General features: G+C 45.2%; 1 protein-coding gene across 1 annotated transcript in view; it reads right to left on the bottom strand.

Annotated features, from left to right (window-relative positions):
- Positions 1–19,127, bottom strand: part of LOC115471367 (cadherin-13-like) — a 1,126,129-nt gene that overhangs the window by 619,390 nt on the left and 487,612 nt on the right. The window contains exon 6 of the mRNA XM_030205064.1: positions 7,373–7,517. Within this exon, the coding sequence (XP_030060924.1) occupies positions 7,373–7,517 (145 nt within the window). The remainder of the gene's footprint in view (positions 1–7,372; positions 7,518–19,127) is intronic.

Here is a 19,127-nt window from a genome sequence, read left to right as displayed (position 1 = left end):
GAATAAAATTACCAGATATGCCATCAGTTCTTTTTTTTGTGTGTTTATGTGTTTTCTGTGATGTCAGAAATCACTTAGGGGTCCGTTTACTCAGTAGCGTTCCGTGCTTGGCTGACACCCGGGGCGGATCGCCGCTGCACGCACCCTCCCCCCGGGTGCAGTGCAACACGGCCCCCCCCCCCCGGCGTGGAACGGCACCCCCCCTGGCGTCGGCACCCCCCCTGATGTGGACCCTAACCCCCCGGCACAGCGCCTCTCACTCCCCCTGACAGTCCCCACCTGCCTACCAGCTGAGCTCCGGCCGGCACCTCCAATCTGCAGCGCTGCTGACTTTAAATGAAGAAAACAGTCTCGTCGTTGGCCCTTCACTACTGAGTCCCGCCCTCTGATATAACTTCCTATTTCCTCGAGGGCGGGACTCAGTGAGTGAAGGGCCAATGACGAGACGGTTTTCTTCATTTAAAGTTAGCAGCGCTGCAGATTGGAGGTGCCAGCCGGAGCTCAGCTGGTAGGCAGGTGGGGACTGTCGGGGGAGTGAGAGGCACTGCGCTGGGGGGGGTGGACGGAGCACCCCCCCCATCCGTTGACACCCGGGGCGGACCGTCCCCACCGCCCCACCCTTGCTAAGCCACTGCGTTTATTAAGGTGCGCTGAAAAACGGCCTGAGGTAGCGTAGACGCATGTTTTGGGCTCGCACAAAATTGTTTTTTAGTGCACCTACAAAAAAATGGATTTTTTAAAGTTTTTGCTGAAAATGGATGTGCGGCAAAATGAAAACTGCCACGCGTCCATTTTGGGTCTGAGACCTTACCGCCAGCCATCGACCTAGCGGTAAGGTCTTACACGGTAACTGGGTGGTAATGGTCTACCTGTGTCAAAATTCCACTTGAGGTGCGTACCTGCCACGCGTCAGAGAATAAAAAAATATTTTTCAGACGCGCGTAGTGGACGTGTGCCAAAACTAAAATTACCGCAAGGGCCACGCAGTAACCGGGTGGTAACTCCAATCTGGCGCACCTAGGCACCTACGTGGCTTAGTAAAAGGGCCCCTTAGACACCGGGAAAGACTTGCCACAGGTTAATCTATGTTTGTGCATAACAACTGATAAAAAGTGCTCCAAGCTACTACAAAAACCATGAAAAATGGGACCCATTCCCATAACCTCACTTTGTATTGTCCCTACCAGTATTGGCGATCGCCTCTACTGCACTATTGTAAGCCACATTGAGCCTGCAAATAGGTGGGGAAATGTGGGATACAAATGTAACAAATAAATAAATAAAAAGCAAGTTTAAAAAGTGACGGCTTGAAATATTGCACAACAGTATGTGTTCCTTCAAACACTATCTCCATCACCTTCTCTAACCCCCCCACATCTCCGGGAGGAGAGTAGCAGTTATGGGACAGTGTAGACCCCCATGGATCCTCCTGCTCCCCATGCAAACTGCTGTAAGGAAAGGAGGTGGCGGCAGCAGGAGGGTGAGGACAGTATCATCAATGGCTCCGTCAGCCCCCTCCACTCAACCTACTACATGAAGTAGCAGCAAGGACAGAAACTCTTCCTGCTCTGCTTCTGAAGGCAGGTGCCATATACATGGTGACTAAAGGTCAAGCTCTTCTGAGCAGGGACCGTCCTTGGTTATTAATTTGTACAGAGCTGTGTAACCCTAGTAGCGCTCTAGAAATGTTAAGTAGTAGTAGTAGTAGTGGTCAGGCATGGTGAAGTTTTAGGTTCTCCACCAGCTGGATAAGCCATACTCTCTCTTTTATTGACTCAACTCAATTGGACCATATTCATTTATATTGAGTTTTAGTTATTATCCCCGCCCCCCCCCCCCCCCCCCCCCCCCCGCCAATATTCAGCTGGCGGCGGGCAGCATTTTTCTAAATGCTTAGCATCGCCGGTTAAATTATCCTCTGATATTTAGTACTGGGTCATGTCCAGGCACCGGCACTGAACACTGGTGGATAATTTTGGCTGCATAGGCTGCAGGAGCTTACGCGGGCCTGGCCTATATTCAGCCAAGCCCACATAAGAAAGTTATGGGGCCTCGGCTGAATATCGGGCCAGGACCCACTTTAAAAAAGGTTTCGTTTTCCTCTCCTTTGGCCCCTAAAAACAGCCCCCAGGGCGCCCCCCAACAACATCTCCACTCCTCCCCCCACACCTGGGCCGATGCTGCCACCCCCCCCCCCCCCCGACTTGGGCCACTGCCGCTTGTCCCCTTTACCTTCCTGCGTCTGCTCCTCCCTCGCTCTGTCACTCTCTTGCTCCTGTGTGCAAGGACCTGGGTTATCACATTAACGCAATCACCCGGGTCCCGACACACAGGAGCAGGCGAGAGACAGACTGAGGGAGCAGAACCCCCTTTCTAGGATTCAAGTCTCAGGAGAACACTGAAAACAAAAGGAAACAAGCCCTGGGGAGGGGAGGAGGCAGAAATGCTCAAACCTGCTGGGCCAATCAGGAAGCAGGAACTAAGGGTCCCTTTTACCAAACAGCAGAAAAAAAAAGTGGCCTTAGTTGCCCTTACATAGGTCATTCCCAGGGCTTTTTTTGAGAGGGTACTTGGAGGTACTGAGTACTGGCACCTTTTCCATTGTCTGCTAAAATTGACCCATGGACCCCTAAGTTCTAATGAAAGAGCTCAGGCTCTACACACCAATTCTGCCTTGTCATAGATTCTGTGACTGGTTGCAGGGGACCTGGCTATTGTGGGGTGGGTCCCTCAGTGATCACCCCACCCCTGAAGAGGGTGACCTACCATTTGACTACTGGCACCTTTTCCATTGTCTGGTAAAATCGACCACAGTCCCCAAGTTTTAATGAAAAAGCTCAGGCTCTACACACCAATTCTGCCTTGTCATAGATTCTGTGACTGGTTGCAGGGGGCCTGGCTATTGTGGGGTGGGTCCCTCAGTGATCACTCTACCCCTGAAGAGGGTGACCTGGCATTTGAATACCGGCACCTTTTCCATTGTCTGCTAAAATTGACACATGGAACCCAAGTTTTAATGAAAAAGCTCAGGCTCTACACACCAATTCTGCCTTGTCATAGATTCTGTGACTGGTTGCAGGGGGCCTGGCTATTGTGGGGTGGGTCCCTCAGTGATCACTCTACCCCTGAAGAGGGTGACCTGGCATTTGAGTACCGGCACCTTTTCCATTGTCTGCTAAAATTGACACATGGAACCCAAGTTTTAATGAAAAAGCTCAGGCTCTACACACCAATTCTGCCTTGTCATAGATTCTGTGACTGGTTGCAGGGGGCCTGGCTATTGTGGGGTGGGTCCCTCTGTGATCACCCCACCCCTGAAGGGTGGCCTAGCATTTGAGTACCGGCACCTTTTTCGCTAGAAAAAACACACTGGTCATTCCCATGCACTAAGGCCATTTTTGCCACTGGGGCACAATGAATAATTGTAATAAATGAAGTAACATAAAAATGCCGTTATCTATTAGTTCAGAGAAACTGCAAGAAATTGGGTTTGTTGGCCAAATATGTAATTAAAAAAATAAAACTATACCTGATGCTTAATTTTATATATTTCATTTTTCTACCAAGCTTAATTGCACATAAATCCCAGTATATAAATTCCTCATGCTATTTGGTGAATAATGAACACATATGTTTTTGATTTAGTAGTTTTCCCATCTCCCTTGGGACAGTGAATTTAAGTTCAATGAATACATAGTGAATTTCAGTTCAGTGAATAATTTGGGCTGAATTTATTCATTCCCTCCCCCCCCCCCCCCCACCCCATTTCAGCTCAGTTTTCAAAGGTTCTCTACCTGCTAAAAACACAGATATTTGCAATCAATATATTTTGAGCTAAGTAAAAAAGCGACATTGATGAGCATATCCATGGAGGGGCATAATGGAAAGGGACGCCCAAGTTTTGCTGAGGACATCCTCGCAAAACTTCCCGGTGGAGGAGCGAGGAAACCCGTATTATCGAAACAAGATGCACGTCCATCTTTCGTTTCGATAATACAGTCGGGGACGCCCAAATCATGAAATTTAGGTCGTCCTTAGAGATGGTCGTCCCTAGACTTGGTTGTTTCTGATTTTCAGCGATAAAGGAAACCAAGGACGCCCATCTCAGAAACAACCAAATTCAAGACCTTTGGATGTGGGAGTAGCCAGCATTCGTAGTGCACTGGTCCCCCTGACATGCCAGGACACCAACCGGGTACCCTAGGGGGCACTGAAGTGGATTTCATAAATTGCTCCCAGGTATATAGCTCCCTTACCTTGTGTGCTGAGCCCTCCAAATCCCCCCAAAACCCACTACCCACAACTGTACACCACTACCATAGCCCTTACGGGTGAAGGGAGGGCACCTAGATGTGGGTACAGTGGGTTTGTGGTGGGTTTTGGAAGGCTCACATTTACCACCACAAGTGTAACAGGTAGGGGGGATGGGCCTGGGTCTGCCTGCCTGAAGTGCACTGCACCCACTAAAACTGCTCCAGGGACCTGCATACTGCTATGATGAATCTGAGTATGACATTTGAGGCTGGCAAAAAATATTTTTAAAGATGTTTTTTAGGGTGGGAGGGTGTGACCACTGGGGGAGTAAGGGGAGGTCATCCCTAATTCACTCCGTTGGTCATCTGGTCAGTTCGGGCACCTTTTTGTGCCTTGGTCGTAAGGGATGCCCTTTTTTTTCCATTATGGGTCGAGGATGTCCATGTGTTAGGCACGCCCAATTCCCGCCTTCACTACACCTCCAACACCCCCCCCCCCCCCCCCCCGTAAACTTTGATCTTCCCCGCGACGGAAAGCAGTTGGGGCGCCCAAAATCGGCTTTCAATTATACCGATTTGGGCGACCCTGTGAGAAGAACGCCCATCTTCCGATTTGTGTCGAAAGATGGGCGTCCTTCTCTTTCGAAAATGAGCCTGATAGTCTAACAGGGAGTAATACTGTCTCCATGTATACAGTTTTCAAATGTATATGCTTTTCTGTGGTTCTATTTGAGCAGCACAATTAGGAGTACACGTGATGATTTTTACATGCAATTTTCATAGGGATATCACCACAGGAAACTTCATTTTGCAATATGCCATGGCAAACCGTTTTAAAATTGCTCCCTCCATGTCAATGGAAACAAAACTTAGCAACGCACGCCTTTTGGATAATTTGCTATAAACTATTAACTAATTAGACTCCAGAATTCTAGTTTCCCAAATTAAAAAAAAAAAACAAAACTATTGGGTCAATATTCAGCCACCATATTCAGCATTTAAAAAAATATTTTTAAAACACTAGGAGTCCTTTTAATAAGCTGCGGTAGTAACACGTATCTACCGCAGGGTAAAAAGCACTACTGCAGGGCACGCTCAGGCATCCCATGGTAGTTTTGGGATTGGCATTTAGCACATGCTAAAAAATAGAATTTCTTTTCTAGCACTGGGGACATGTCTGGGGCAGAGAGTAGGCATGTTCTCCGCTAATTGGTTAGCGTAACGTGAGCCCTTACCACCTAAAAAATAGGTGGTGATAATGGCCAAACGCTAATGGGGAAATTAGCGTGTGGCCATTAATAGGAAAAAATGAAAAATGGGGCCATTTTACTGCCATGCTAAAAGTGGTCTCAGTGTGTGAGAAAGACCCGCACTGGGGACAGCGCTGGCCACTTTTTAGCACTGCTTAGTAAAAGGGAACCTAGCTTTGGCAGTCAAAAAATATCCGGATATTCATCAACAGTACCCGGATGGTGATCAGTGCTGAATATTCAGAGACCCTGATCAGTACTGGAAATTGTAACTATCCAGAGAACAGAACAGATGAAAGGCTATCCTACTTTCTCTGGATAAGTTATCCAAATAGGACTGAACATCGCCACTATCCAGAAAAGTTAGGGGTCTGGTCTGGCTCTGCCACCATCCATCCCGGCACTGTCCGCATAATGTCAAGGCGCTCTGTAAGGATATTCAGGTGCATTATCTGGTCAGCAGCACTTTCTCCAGATAGAATGTACTGTGATCCGGATAAGTGCTTTTGAATATTGACCCATATGTAATTGGATCTTCCCAAACCAAGGACCTCATTTATTAATATGGATTAACACACTTCAAAGTGAGTCAATTTGAGTCAACTACGTAGTTAGTAAATAGGTCCTATTAAGAATAAACACATTTGTTTTAACATACATTAAATTGTATTAACTTACATTAGCTGGTTAACACACGTTCGTAAACAAAGCTCCAAGACTTAGTATTAGAAAAGAAACTTTTCATATCCAGCTGAACACTAGTTCTCTTCCCATATATTTTTTGTAAACAGGGATTCATTTATTTAATACATTTACAATCCACCTATCCAAACATCTAAGCAGGGTACAATAAAACACTCATAAAATAACATATAAAACGTTACAAAAAAACACAGCAATCAAACATACAGTTACCCAATATCCTGCAAAACCTGAGAACCTTCTCCTCAAGAAAACGCTTTACAAAACAACCAGGTCTTTAACTGTTTCTTAAACTGAGACACTGAAGAAGCCTGGTGCATAGGCACAGGAAGGGTATTCCACAAGCGCGGGCCAGCTACCACCAAAAACTCGGTATGGAGATTGAGAGAACGTCCGACTCTAGAACCTCCTCAGAACGAGATTATGCCATGGTAAAAGAAAGCGAAGAAGCATTACACTGTGAAGTATGACTTGCCGAAACAAAACAGCTCCCCCTGTAGGCTACTTCTAGAACATGTTTCTCTTTGCACACCATTCACACTTTCAGACAACAAATTACACCATAACAAAGTTCATTTGCCCCATACTTTATACGGCATAGGGGGAATTCTATATATGCTGGTTAAAGTTGCAAACACAAATTTGGCAGTATGGCCAAATCGTGTGCTCAACTTAATTGATTAACAAACTGATCAGTGCCAATAATTGGGCAGTAACAAGCAATTATCGACACTAATTAGAATTTATGTGCGCAAATTTCTATGTGTACTCTGTAAAATGGTGTGTGTAAATCACGGGCATAGCTACTATGGAGCCAAGGGGGCCTGGGCCCCCATAGATTTGGCCCTGGATCCCCCTGCCGTCGACCCTCTCAATCCCCCCTCCCGCCGTCAACCCGCTGTCGCCGTGTGCTACCTTTGCTGGCGGGGGACCCCAACCCCCGCCAGCCGAAGTCTTCTTCCCTCGTTTTGTTTCTGAGTTTGACGTCCTGCACCTGCTCCTGAGCTGGTGCAAATTTACATGACTGCATTTTATCCATTTCAGTAGAATTTGTGGGGAAAATTTTAAAAAGACACATATGTCTTTATAAAAACCACCTGTCACAAATACCCCTCCATATAATAAATGTTAGACATAGAGTAATATTACACATGGAATTTGACTTACCTGTCGGAGAACCTTCCCATACTTGGCCAATGTATGGTCCTTCCCTGAAGATAGGTCGGTTGTCATTTTGATCAATAACGATGATTTCTAGGGTCTCAGGGCCTTCAATAGTTTTGCCGTTAGCATCAGAGGTCTCAACTTGCAGCTGTTTAGGAAAAAGAGATCATGGAATTGAATTAGTCCATTACCAAGATACATAGCAGGGCCAGGAAGGGAAAAAAGTCTTTTATGCAATGTAAGCAATTTTTTTTGTTTTGTTTCTAGAAAGCTCCAGCTTGGCTTTGCAATTTGGTTTCTGAAGAATTTCTATAGGTTTCATCTGCAAGTGAAATTATTTGAACGGACGGAGAAAATCAATTCATACTTTAGTCCCCATTGGCTTGTTAACCATTGATTTGTTAATTTTTCAAACAAAATCCCCTTCTTCCCAGTTCTCTCATTAAAAGAAAGCACATTTTGATGGTGAACAGATGAAACATTTCTCAAGAATTAGCTTTCCTCCACTAACTGCAGCATGAATGTATGCCACACTCGAAAAGCGAAACTTAAAAAAAGGAAATCTTAGTAGATCTTAAAAGTCTGAATTATCAGACTATTATGAATAAGAAAATGTTTAAGAATAATAGTTTGTTTTTTTTTTTTGGGGGGGGGGGGGGGGTAATAATTAACATGTAGAAATGTTGAGTTTTTACCGCACCTTAAGTTTCCACAGGAGTGACTAATCCGTCTGTCACTCTCACAAACAGCAACTATTTTTCCATGCCAGGAGCACCAGGCCACAAAGCAGGGGACTGATGCTCCCAGGCTATTTCTTAAAAGGACAGCTTTTAAGAAATAGCCCCCACCCCTGTGGGCCAACACTTCACAAGACCAGAACACTGCACCAGTGATTTCATAGTAAGAATACTAAAAGGTAATTTTAAAACAATACAGGAACGTAAGACTTTGAAATAAGAATGATTGAATATTTTGACACCCAACAAACAGACTTAATAAGGATCTGGGTTTTCTAACCCATTATAAACCATAAAGCTGTATTTCTCTGTTTATTAACCTCCTCTCACCTACCAACACCCCATTCTGTTAGAATATCAATGAAATGCTTTGATGTCCCCATGCATACCCCCATCCTCCCACCCAGTCAGACTGTCAAAGTAATGCTTTGATGTTTCTCTTATATATACTATCTGCTACCGCATTTGCTTATTTCCGATCTGACGAAGAAGGGCAACCTTCGAAAGCTAATCAAGAAATGTATTAAGTTATGTCCAATAAAAAAGATATCATCTTATTTTCTTTTCCATGTTTTATTTTGTTTGATTTCTATTGATAACCTTTAAGAGTGGACTAACATGGCTACCATACCTCTCTACTTAAAAGGACAGGGATGAAGTATTTCTGTTTCACCCTGAAACACCCCCCCATGCACACCCACCTTTTGTAACCCCCCATGTTCCCCAACTCAGACACCCCTCAATGCCCCCCCCAATTCAGACGAACCCTGAATGTCCTCTTTTCCCCATAGGTTCCCCCTCCCAGGCCTACCTGACAAATCCCAGTGGGTATATTGGGATCAAGAAGGAGTAATCCCCTGTTGTTCCTGTCTCTTCCAGTTCTAGGCAGGCCTGGGGGAGGGGTCTACAAATTGGAGGGGTAGCATTCAGTGGGGATTGGGGAATAAGAGTTGGGGGCCAAAGGGGGAGAGGGAGCAAATGGGGGGCTTCTGGTGGAAATACTTCAGCCTGGCCCCTTTAGGAAATGGCTTGGGAGCATTGAGCCATGGATTTTTGCTGGTGTTTTTTTTCCCCCAGGAATAATGTGGTTTGGGATGTTCACTGTGAACTGCATTATTTGATCTACATAATACTGAGCCTGCCCAATATTAAAATTGATTTAATCAGGCAGGAGATATGCCATATATGGCATATATGGAGGAGTAGCCTAGTGGTTAGGGAGGTGGACTTTGGTCCTGGGGAACTGAGGAACTGAGTTCGATTCCCACTTCAGGCACAGGCAGCTCCTTGTGACTCTGGGCAAGTCACTTAACCCTCCATTGCCCCGTGTAAGCCGCATTGAGCCTGCCATGAGTGGGAAAGCGCGGGGTACAAATGTAACAAAAATAAAATAGATACTATTGGAGATTCTACATGGAATGTTGCTACTGTTGGAGATTCTACATGGAATGTTGCTATTCCACTAGCAACATTCCATGTAGAAGGCTGTGCAGGCTTCTGTTTCTGTGAGTCTGATGTCCTGCATGTACGTGCAGGATGTCAGGCTCGCAGAAGCCTGTGTGCGGCCACATTGGTGATCTGCAAGGGCCGACTGGCATGGAATGTAGCTAGTGGAATAGCAACTTTCCATGTAGAATCTCAAATAGTAGCAACAGTGGAGGAGTGGCCTAGTGGTTAGGGTGGTGGACTTTGATCCTGGGGAACTGAGAAACTGAGCACAGGCAGCTCCTTGTGACTCTGGGCAAGTCACTTAACCCTCCATTGCCCCATGTAAGCCGCATTGAGCCTGCCATGAGTGGGAAAGCGCGGGGTACAAATGTAACAAAAATAAAATAGATACTATTGGAGATTCTACATGGAATGTTGCTACTGTTGGAGATTCTACATGGAATGTTGCTATTCCACTAGCAACATTCCATGTAGAAGGCTGTGCAGGCTTCTGTTTCTGTGAGTCTGATGTCCTGCATGTACGTGCAGGATGTCAGGCTCGCAGAAGCCTGTGTGCGGCCACATTGGTGATCTGCAAGGGCCGACTGGCATGGAATGTAGCTAGTGGAATAGCAACTTTCCATGTAGAATCTCAAATAGTAGCAACAGTGGAGGAGTGGCCTAGTGGTTAGGGTGGTGGACTTTGATCCTGGGGAACTGAGAAACTGAGCACAGGCAGCTCCTTGTGACTCTGGGCAAGTCACTTAACCCTCCATTGCCCCATGTAAGCCGCATTGAGCCTGCCATGAGTGGGAAAGCGCGGGGTACAAATGTAACAAAAATAAAATAGATACTATTGGAGATTCTACATGGAATGTTGCTACTGTTGGAGATTCTACATGGAATGTTGCTATTCCACTAGCAACATTCCATGTAGAAGGCTGTGCAGGCTTCTGTTTCTGTGAGTCTGATGTCCTGCATGTACGTGCAGGATGTCAGGCTCGCAGAAGCCTGTGTGCGGCCACATTGGTGATCTGCAAGGGCCGACTGGCATGGAATGTAGCTAGTGGAATAGCAACTTTCCATGTAGAATCTCAAATAGTAGCAACAGTGGAGGAGTGGCCTAGTGGTTAGGGTGGTGGACTTTGATCCTGGGGAACTGAGAAACTGAGCACAGGCAGCTCCTTGTGACTCTGGGCAAGTCACTTAACCCTCCATTGCCCCATGTAAGCCGCATTGAGCCTGCCATGAGTGGGAAAGCACGGGGTACAAATGTAACAAAAATAAATAAAAATATATTATTTGATAGGTGAATACACATAATTTAAAAGTGATGCGTGCATTTATTGGAAGCTATAGTGAAACAGGGGGTTTTCAAGCCTGTGAATTGTAATAATATTTTCATGCAGTGTTTTTCTTTTGTTTGGCCAGCAGGTGGCATTTGTTTTCTGTTTTAAAGCTGTTGCAGAAAAAGCCTGTTTTCTTTTCAGTTTAAACCCTGTGCAAAGGCAACCTTCAGCCTTTCGAAGTTGTTGATCTGAGCTCTTATTGGCCCTGGAGTTCAAATCTAGTCAGGAGATACTGGATTTCCCCCAGCCTCAGATAGGGAATGCAGAGGGTAAACATCTCTGCCCTGAGGCCCTGATCAAGAATTCTGAGCAGCTATTTTCCTGAAACTCCCCAGGTAGTAAAAAAGTTTTTAGATAGCTTTAATATTGATCCTTATTCAGTTACCTGCTATTGTTTATTGTTTTTCCATCTGTTTTATATTATTCACTGTTCTATTTCCGTGATAATAAAGCCGTTAGTTTATTAGCTATGATGTCTTGGACTGACTAAGAATCCTGGTGGTTTGTGGTTTGGGTCTGTGAGTGCTTTCTAGGAACTGTGATACCCCTGGGGGTGTGGCTCTAGTGTCCTAGAAATCACTGGGGAATAACTTGCAGGTGGGAGACTCGCCCAGAGGCGTGGAAGAGTATGCCAGTGTAGAGCACGTGCCCAGGTGCAGGTGGGCCTGAGCAGTGCTGGGGACAGACCCTCCAGGTGGCCACAGTGTCAACCCCAAAGGCACTGGATACTACATTGGATTCCTGTGGTTCAAGCAATAACTGCCGGTCAATTATTACGCCAAGGATTTTCATAGTGGACTCTAATGGGTAAGTTATGCTACCAATAACAAAGTTTGGGGTTTGTACGGATGATAAGGGTTTGTTATTATTAGGAACTTAGTTTTTTCTCTATTAAGATTTAATCTGAAATGGCCCAGGTTTCCATTAAATCTAGTTCTGACCAGTGGCGTACCAAGGGGGGGAAAGGTGGGGACGGTCCGCCCTGGGTGCACGCCGCTGGGGGGTGTCGCGCGTCTGTCGGCTCCGCTTGTTCCGTGCTCCCTCTGCCCCGGAACAGGTTACTTCCTGTTCCGGAGCAGAGGGAGCACGGAACGAGCGAAGCCGACAGGCGCACGGCACCCCCCCCCCCCCCAGCAGGTAAAAATGCACCCGGGGGGGGTGTCCTTTCGCCGGGGGTGGGGGGGTCACGCTGCACCCTGGGGGGGGCGCATTGGTGATCCACCCCGGGTGTCAGCCACCCTAGGAACGCCACTGGTTTTTAGTTTTAATTTCTTATTTCACATTGGACTTTTGATGTCAAACAAACCCTGACGCAGGCGCTGTGCACCGAAACACGACCCATGCCGGGTCATTGATGTACGAGATTGATCTATGCTGTGGAATAAAAGGATTTGTTCTATTTTTGAAGGCTCTTGGTACTTTTTGTGCTTTGGATTGTGTTCTGTGCTTTGCACCCTCTTTGTGTTGTTTTGTTATGCTTATATAACAGAGCTTTAATGTGTTGAAGGACAAATAATGTATATTAGGGGCAATAACATACCTTAATAACTGCCCCTAAGTTACAGTATAGGGGTAATGTTGAAATTGGACCTTCAGCAAACAAAAAATCTTCTCATTTATATAACACACTGAGTTCCAATCTCAGGGACCTGTTTACTAAGGTGCTCTAGCATTTTTAGCGCGTGCACAAAATTAGTGTGTGCTAATTGTGTAGGCGCCCATACGAATATTGCGGGCGCCTACATAGTTAGCGTGCACTAAAAGCACTAATGCACCTTGTGACAAAGCTAGCACTAGGGGCCCCACAGAGAAGCAGCTAATCCCTGAACTACGGTTCCCAGAAGCCCTTGCAAGCGGGAGAGAGGAGGGTAGCCCCAAAAGGGTGGAATAGATTTCCAACCCCAGCAGGGGGAGCAGTGGCTCAGTGCTAGGAGAGCCAGTTACTCCCTTCCCCACTACAGGGAGAAGGGGAGGTGAAGCTCAGTCCCTTAGCTGCATCGCCGGTATATAATTCCCTCTAGCTGTGAGGGGGGTGGGGAGAGATTTCTGGGTGGCTCCCAGCCACCTGGAGGGATAGGAAACTGATTGAGAGAGAAGCTGCCATGTAGTAGGTGGAGGACGGAAAGGGCCTGCCACTGGAGCTTCCCGGGGGGGGGGGGGGGGGGGGGGGGGGGGGAGAGTAAGCTGCCATGGAGTGGGAGAATACAAATGTAGCCCTGTCCAATACATGAAGGCAGTGTGAGAGGCCACAGGGGTGTGGTGCTGTGAGGTAGGAGGAAAGCTGCCAGCCCTGTTTGGTACAGGGTCCTCCTGGGTGCTGTGAAAAGGACAGGGGCATTAAGTAGTGGTTTCCTTTGAAGAGACAGTTCGTGAAAGGGTTGAATTATTGGGATGTATAGAACAGCAGGCTGAACTTTTGACTGAGCCCTTCTGAGGGAGAGGGGAAGGTAGTGCAAAGGAAGTGGGCCTGAACTGTTAAGGAACTGAATGTTGGCTGGAGTTTGGAACCCAGCCTGAACCCTGTTTGTGAATTTCAATTTTGAGAGTGGAACTGAATTGAGACCAAAGCACTTTGGTCTTAAGTCCATATGGCAGTCTGGTTCTTTGCTGGAAACCTGGAAGCCTAACAGGGCTGCCGGCCCCAACCCAGAGTGGAGGAAGCGGACCCCTTTACAGCCTCTAGCACAGCTGAGTAAACGGAGCCCTCACTGTTGTGGTTCTTGTGAAAGGTCACAGATAGAAAAAGGCCTGGTTGTGAAGCAGCAACATAAAAAAAAATCAATTAAGCAAAAAATAATAAAAAATAATAATTAAAAAAAATAATAATAATTTCTGTAGCTGGTGGCCTTTGTTCCATGGTGGTGCCTTGTGTTACTGCTTCCTTCACTGTCTGGAATAGGAATTACTGGCTTAATTCTGTGGCCTTTCCTGTGCGCAGGGGATGGAAGACATGTGACAACTATTATATACAGGTTTGGATAGCTGCAGAAACAGAGGACCTAGCAGCTAACTGAGTGCAATTCACAAAGATAATGCTGATTATTTCAGATGAAAGATGTGAAGTGGCAGCTAAAACAGCAATGAATTTCAAGTATACACTCCCAATTAACTCTACTGGTACTAATGGTCGTAATTGCTTTAATTTATGGGAAAACAATGATGTCAATTCTGTGAAGACACTCAGAGGATACAAAGCAAATTTGGTTGATAAAGCAATGCAAATTTGACTGATAATGCAATTCAAGTAGAAAACAGACAAACCTATTATTTTTGTTGTAAAATTATGCCTTCACACTTTGGAGGTCTTATATTTTATATCCACAGACAACTGGTGACGTGCGAACTCAACATAGAGGTGAATTATTTCTTGCTAATTCCTGTATTTGCTTTTCTATCAGGCTGCTTTGGGCACAGTGTGTTCAGAGCACTTGACAAAGTACCTCATGACAGACTCCAGAGGAAACTAGAGAGTCATGAGAAAGGAGGTAGTGTTCTATTGTGGATTAAAACTGGTTAAAAGAAAACAGAGAGTAGGGTTAAATGGACAGTATTCTCAATGGAGAAGGGTACATAGTGGGGTTCTACAGGGGTCTGTGCTGGGACCACTGCTTTTTAACATATTTATAAATGATCTAGAGATAGGAGTAACTAGTGACATAATTAAATATGCTGACAACACAAAGTTATTCAAAGTTGTTAAATCGCAAGAGGATTGTGAAAAATTACAAGAGGACCTTACGAGACTGGGAGACTTGGACATCCAAATGGCAGATGACGCTTAATGTGAGCAAGTGCAAAGTCATGCATGTGGGAAAGAGGAACCCGAATTATAGCTAGGGGATGGGACAACTTCCCTATGAAGAAAGGCTAAAGCGGCTAGGGCTCTTCAGCTTAGAGAAAAGACGGCTGAGGACAGATATGATAGAGGTCTATAAAATATTGAGTGGAGTGGAACGAGTAGATTGCTTGTTTACTCATTCCAAAAATACTAGGACTAGGGGGCACACAATGAAGCTACAAAGTAGAGAATTTCAAGCATATTGGAGAAAATATTTCTTCACTCAACATGCAATTAAGCTCTGGAATTTGTTGCCAGCGAATGTAGTAAAAGCAGTAAGCTTAGCAGGGTTTAAAAAAGATTTGGATAACTTCCTAAAAGAAAAGTCCGTAAGTCATTATTATGATGGACTTGTGGAAAAATCCACTGCTTATTTATTTAGATTTTGCTCACACCTTTTTCAGTAGTAGCTCAAGGTGAGTTACATTCAGGTACACTGGATATTTCTCTATCCCAGGAGGGCTCACAATCTAAGTCTAGGATAAGCAGCCTAAAACGTATTGTACTGTTTTGGGATCTTGCCAGGTACTTGTAACCTGGATTGGCCACTGCTGGAAGCAGGATGCTGGGCTTGATGGAACTTCGGTCTGTCCCAGTATGGCAACGCTTATGTTCTTGTGTTATTAGGGCCTTCTACACAGTTCGCTCCTCCACTACTCCTGCATTATGACAGTTCCATTTCCATCTCTCTACCTTTCTTTTTTAAGGCACTTTAACTGCAGTATGGACAAATATCTACAGAAAACACATCCCCCCCAATATTGAAAGCTATTTATCCGGCCAGACCTGACCAGTGACTAGTTAAATTGCATATTGGCACTTAACCACAGATATTCAGCAGGATATAACCGGTTATATTGCACAACATAGCAAGTTAGACTCAGATATTCAGTGCTTAACTGTCTATATTCATCGGTTAAAATAAGCTGCATAAAGAGCAGGCCTTTAACTGCTTTCAACTTATAGACCTACCAACCAGGAATTCTACTAGATTATCACGTACATTGCTGAATCTCCACTACCCCAGCTGCAAAGGCCTAAAATATAAATTAACATATGCTTCCAGTTTCTCCTATATAAGTACGCAAATATGGAATGAATTACCAAAATCCATAAAAACAACACATGACACAAACAATTTCCAAAAATTACTGAAAACCAGCCTATTCAAAAAGGCATTCCACAAAGATCCATCTTAAATACCAGCAGGGACGTAGCTAGACTTCAGCGGGAGGGGGTCCAGAGCCCGAGGTGAGGGGGCAAGACGTCAGAAACAGAACGAAGCCTTCGGGGGAAGAAGAGGACCTCCTCAGCTGGCGGGGATTGGGGTCCCCTGCCAGCAAAGGTAGCCCATGGTGACGGCAGGGGAGGGTTGGCGGCGGGAGGGGAGGGTCAAGAGGGTCATCGGCAGGGGAGTCCAGGGCCAAATCTACGGGGCCACAGGCCCCCACGTACCTACACCACTGAATACCAGTAATAAAATTTACACCAGAACTACACAAAACGTAACCCTTTATTTTCTGATAGTTCAAACTAATCTACCACGATTGAAGTTTAATCCCATACCTTTTATTTCTTATTACAAAAATGAACTTTCTTCACTTTTACTATCTAATCCACTCTGTCACCTCCATCTTAACTATGCATTTCTCTGTTCCGGAATTGGTGATCACCAATACGGAACAATGTAAGCCACATTGAGCCTGCAAATAGGTGGGAAAATGTGGGATACAAATGCTACAAATAAATAAATAAAATGTTAACTGGTTAGCGTCGAGTACAGGTTAACATTTTAGTGGTAAAAAAACCCCAAAAAAACCTCTGGATATTCAATTAAGGTCACTGGAAACTGCCCAGCATTGAAAATCAAAGTGTAATGTCAGTCGTGGATAGCAAAAGCGCTGCCCACTGCTGGATGAGTATCAGGCTCGCTCTGCTTATTGATCTCCTATTGACTAAATATGCTGTCAATACACAGCGCTCTTAAAGTTCTGTGTCACGAAAATTGCACCAAAAAGCAGTAGAATTAGGGGGTTATTTTAGAAGCATTTTAGCCATTAGATTGTAAGCTCCTTAGAACAGGGACTGTCCTTTTTATTAATCTGTACAGCGCTGCGTAACCCTAGTAGCGCTGTAGAAATGTTAAGTAGTAGTAGGAGTAGCCCCCTCCCCGGCGTCACCGACCCCCCCCCCCCCCACACCATTTTTGACCCGCCACCACCACCAACTTTGACCCCCCTGCTGACGACCCTCTCGACCACCCCTCCCACCGCCAACCCTCCCCCACCGCTAACGCCACCTACCTTTGCTGGCGGGGGACCCCATCCCCCGCCAGCCAAGGTCCTCTTCTTCCAGCACAAGGCTTCGTTCTGTTTCTGTGAGTCTGACGTCCTGCAGGACGTCAGACTCACAGAAAAAGAACAAAGCCTTGCAGATCAGCCAGCAACGTTGACTGGGATCTCTTTGTGCGACCTTTACAGAATCTGGGAGGAGAGGGGTGCACCGATATTGTGACAAACAGAGAACCCTTTCTTGAATTTTTTTTTTTAATTCAGGACCCCTTTTACAAAGCAGCAGTACTCCATCATATCCGGTGCTATAAAAATATATTTACTTTTGTAGCGCTGGTGTGTACCGGCAGTAATTGGATAGTGTGACGGGTGGCGGTAAGGGCTCCCCCCCACCCCGCCACAAAATGGCTGCACAGCAAATGCTTCACTTGCTGCACAACCAGGTCTTTAAAACAAGAAAGACCTATCTTTTACCCGCTGCAGTAAAAGGGGGCCTCTGAGCACGTCAAAAAACATGCGTCAAAGCCAGCGCAGGCCCCCTTTTTCTGCAGCTTGGTAAAATGGGGCTTTTAGGGGGTCTTTTGCTTACGCACACTGGCATTTTTAGCACGTCCATAGGAATACGTTGGCGTCTTTAGCGTACGCTAAAAACACTAGCATGCCTTAGTAAAAGGCCCCCTTAATTTCTAAACTCTGGAAGAAACAAGATTTTTGTTAAAGGTCTACACTCTTGAAAGATAATCACACAACATATTAACATAGTAGATGACGGCAGAAAAAGACCTGCACGGTCCATCCAGTCTGCCCAACAAGATAAACTCATATGTGCTACTTTTTGTGTATACCTGACCTTGATTTGTTTCTGCCCTTTTAGAAGTCTGCCCAGCACCAGCCCCGCCTCGCAACCACCAGCCCCGCCTCCCACCACCGGCTCCGCCACCCAATCTCGGCTAAGCTTCTGAGGATCCCTTCCTTCCGAACAGGATTCCTTTATGTTTATCCCACGCATTTTTGAATTCCGTTACCGTTTTCATCTCCACCACCTCCCGCGGGAGGGCATTCCAAGCATCCACCACTCTTCTCCGTGAAAAAATACTTCCTTTTTCTGACTTCCTGACTAGTGACTGACTATGAAATGGTAACCATGAGCAGCTTTTTTTCTTTTTTTTTTAAGTTTCTCTTTAAGACAAGCTAGGATATTAGCTGCTTGGAACCCTGCTTACAAGATATTGCTCCTGTTCCCTTCCCCATCCCCCACTGGTGTCATGCTATCCTTGTGATAGTAATCCTGCTCAGTCTGAGAGGAACCGCAGGTTCAGACATTAGGTGTATTTGCTGGGCTGAGGAGCTACCATGTACGGGATTTTGGCTGAACACCTTTAAGTCAGACCCCCCCCCCCCCCTAAATAAACTGAAAAATAAGCATGCAATGATTTTAATGGCTGATAAATTTGAATGGCACCCAAAATTAAAACGGAACAAAATAATATGTGGACGTTTTAATTTGCTTCCCTTAAAACAGCCTTTTTTCTTTTTTTCACTTTGTTTTCAACAAATGCACATCCCTCCCAATCAAGTATATGAGTAAATTACACAGTAAAGAGTTACCATTAAAATTCATACTAATTCACCCTAAGAACTAATGTCAAAATCTTTCAATTTGCAGAACTAATGATTTAGCGTATCTTGTTAATATATAATCTAAGCCCCGACTCAAAGCATAAAGGTTAGAAATGTAATACTGTTATAATTCATGGTCTTAATATATTAAGTATATGGTTTTGATTCAGGCTCGTTGGATTTGATTCTGAAATCTTTATGCCAGTTGAGCTCTTATATAGTGACAATGTAAAGGTATGGTTGGATACTTTCTGGGTTCTCGATGTGAAAATGAGGACACAATACGCCAGAAGATGTAAGCTATTATTATCTAAATTATATGTTAGTTCTTCAGCACATAATTTTTCAGACCACGGTAGGGCCAGAAAGAGAGTTTCCATAAATAACTCAGTAAATACGAAAGAAACCTTACTGCACAATGAGCATTTGGTAAAAACTCTTCTTTTCCTATATATGGGCCCAATATTCAAACAGAATGATGCATTTGCTGACGGT

This window comes from Microcaecilia unicolor, chromosome 5 (genome assembly GCF_901765095.1).
Source record: "Microcaecilia unicolor chromosome 5, aMicUni1.1, whole genome shotgun sequence".
In the NCBI taxonomy this organism is placed as follows: Eukaryota; Metazoa; Chordata; class Amphibia; order Gymnophiona; family Siphonopidae; genus Microcaecilia; species Microcaecilia unicolor.
Note: the sequence above shows the minus strand (reverse complement) of the source record. Positions and strands in the feature narration are given on the sequence as shown.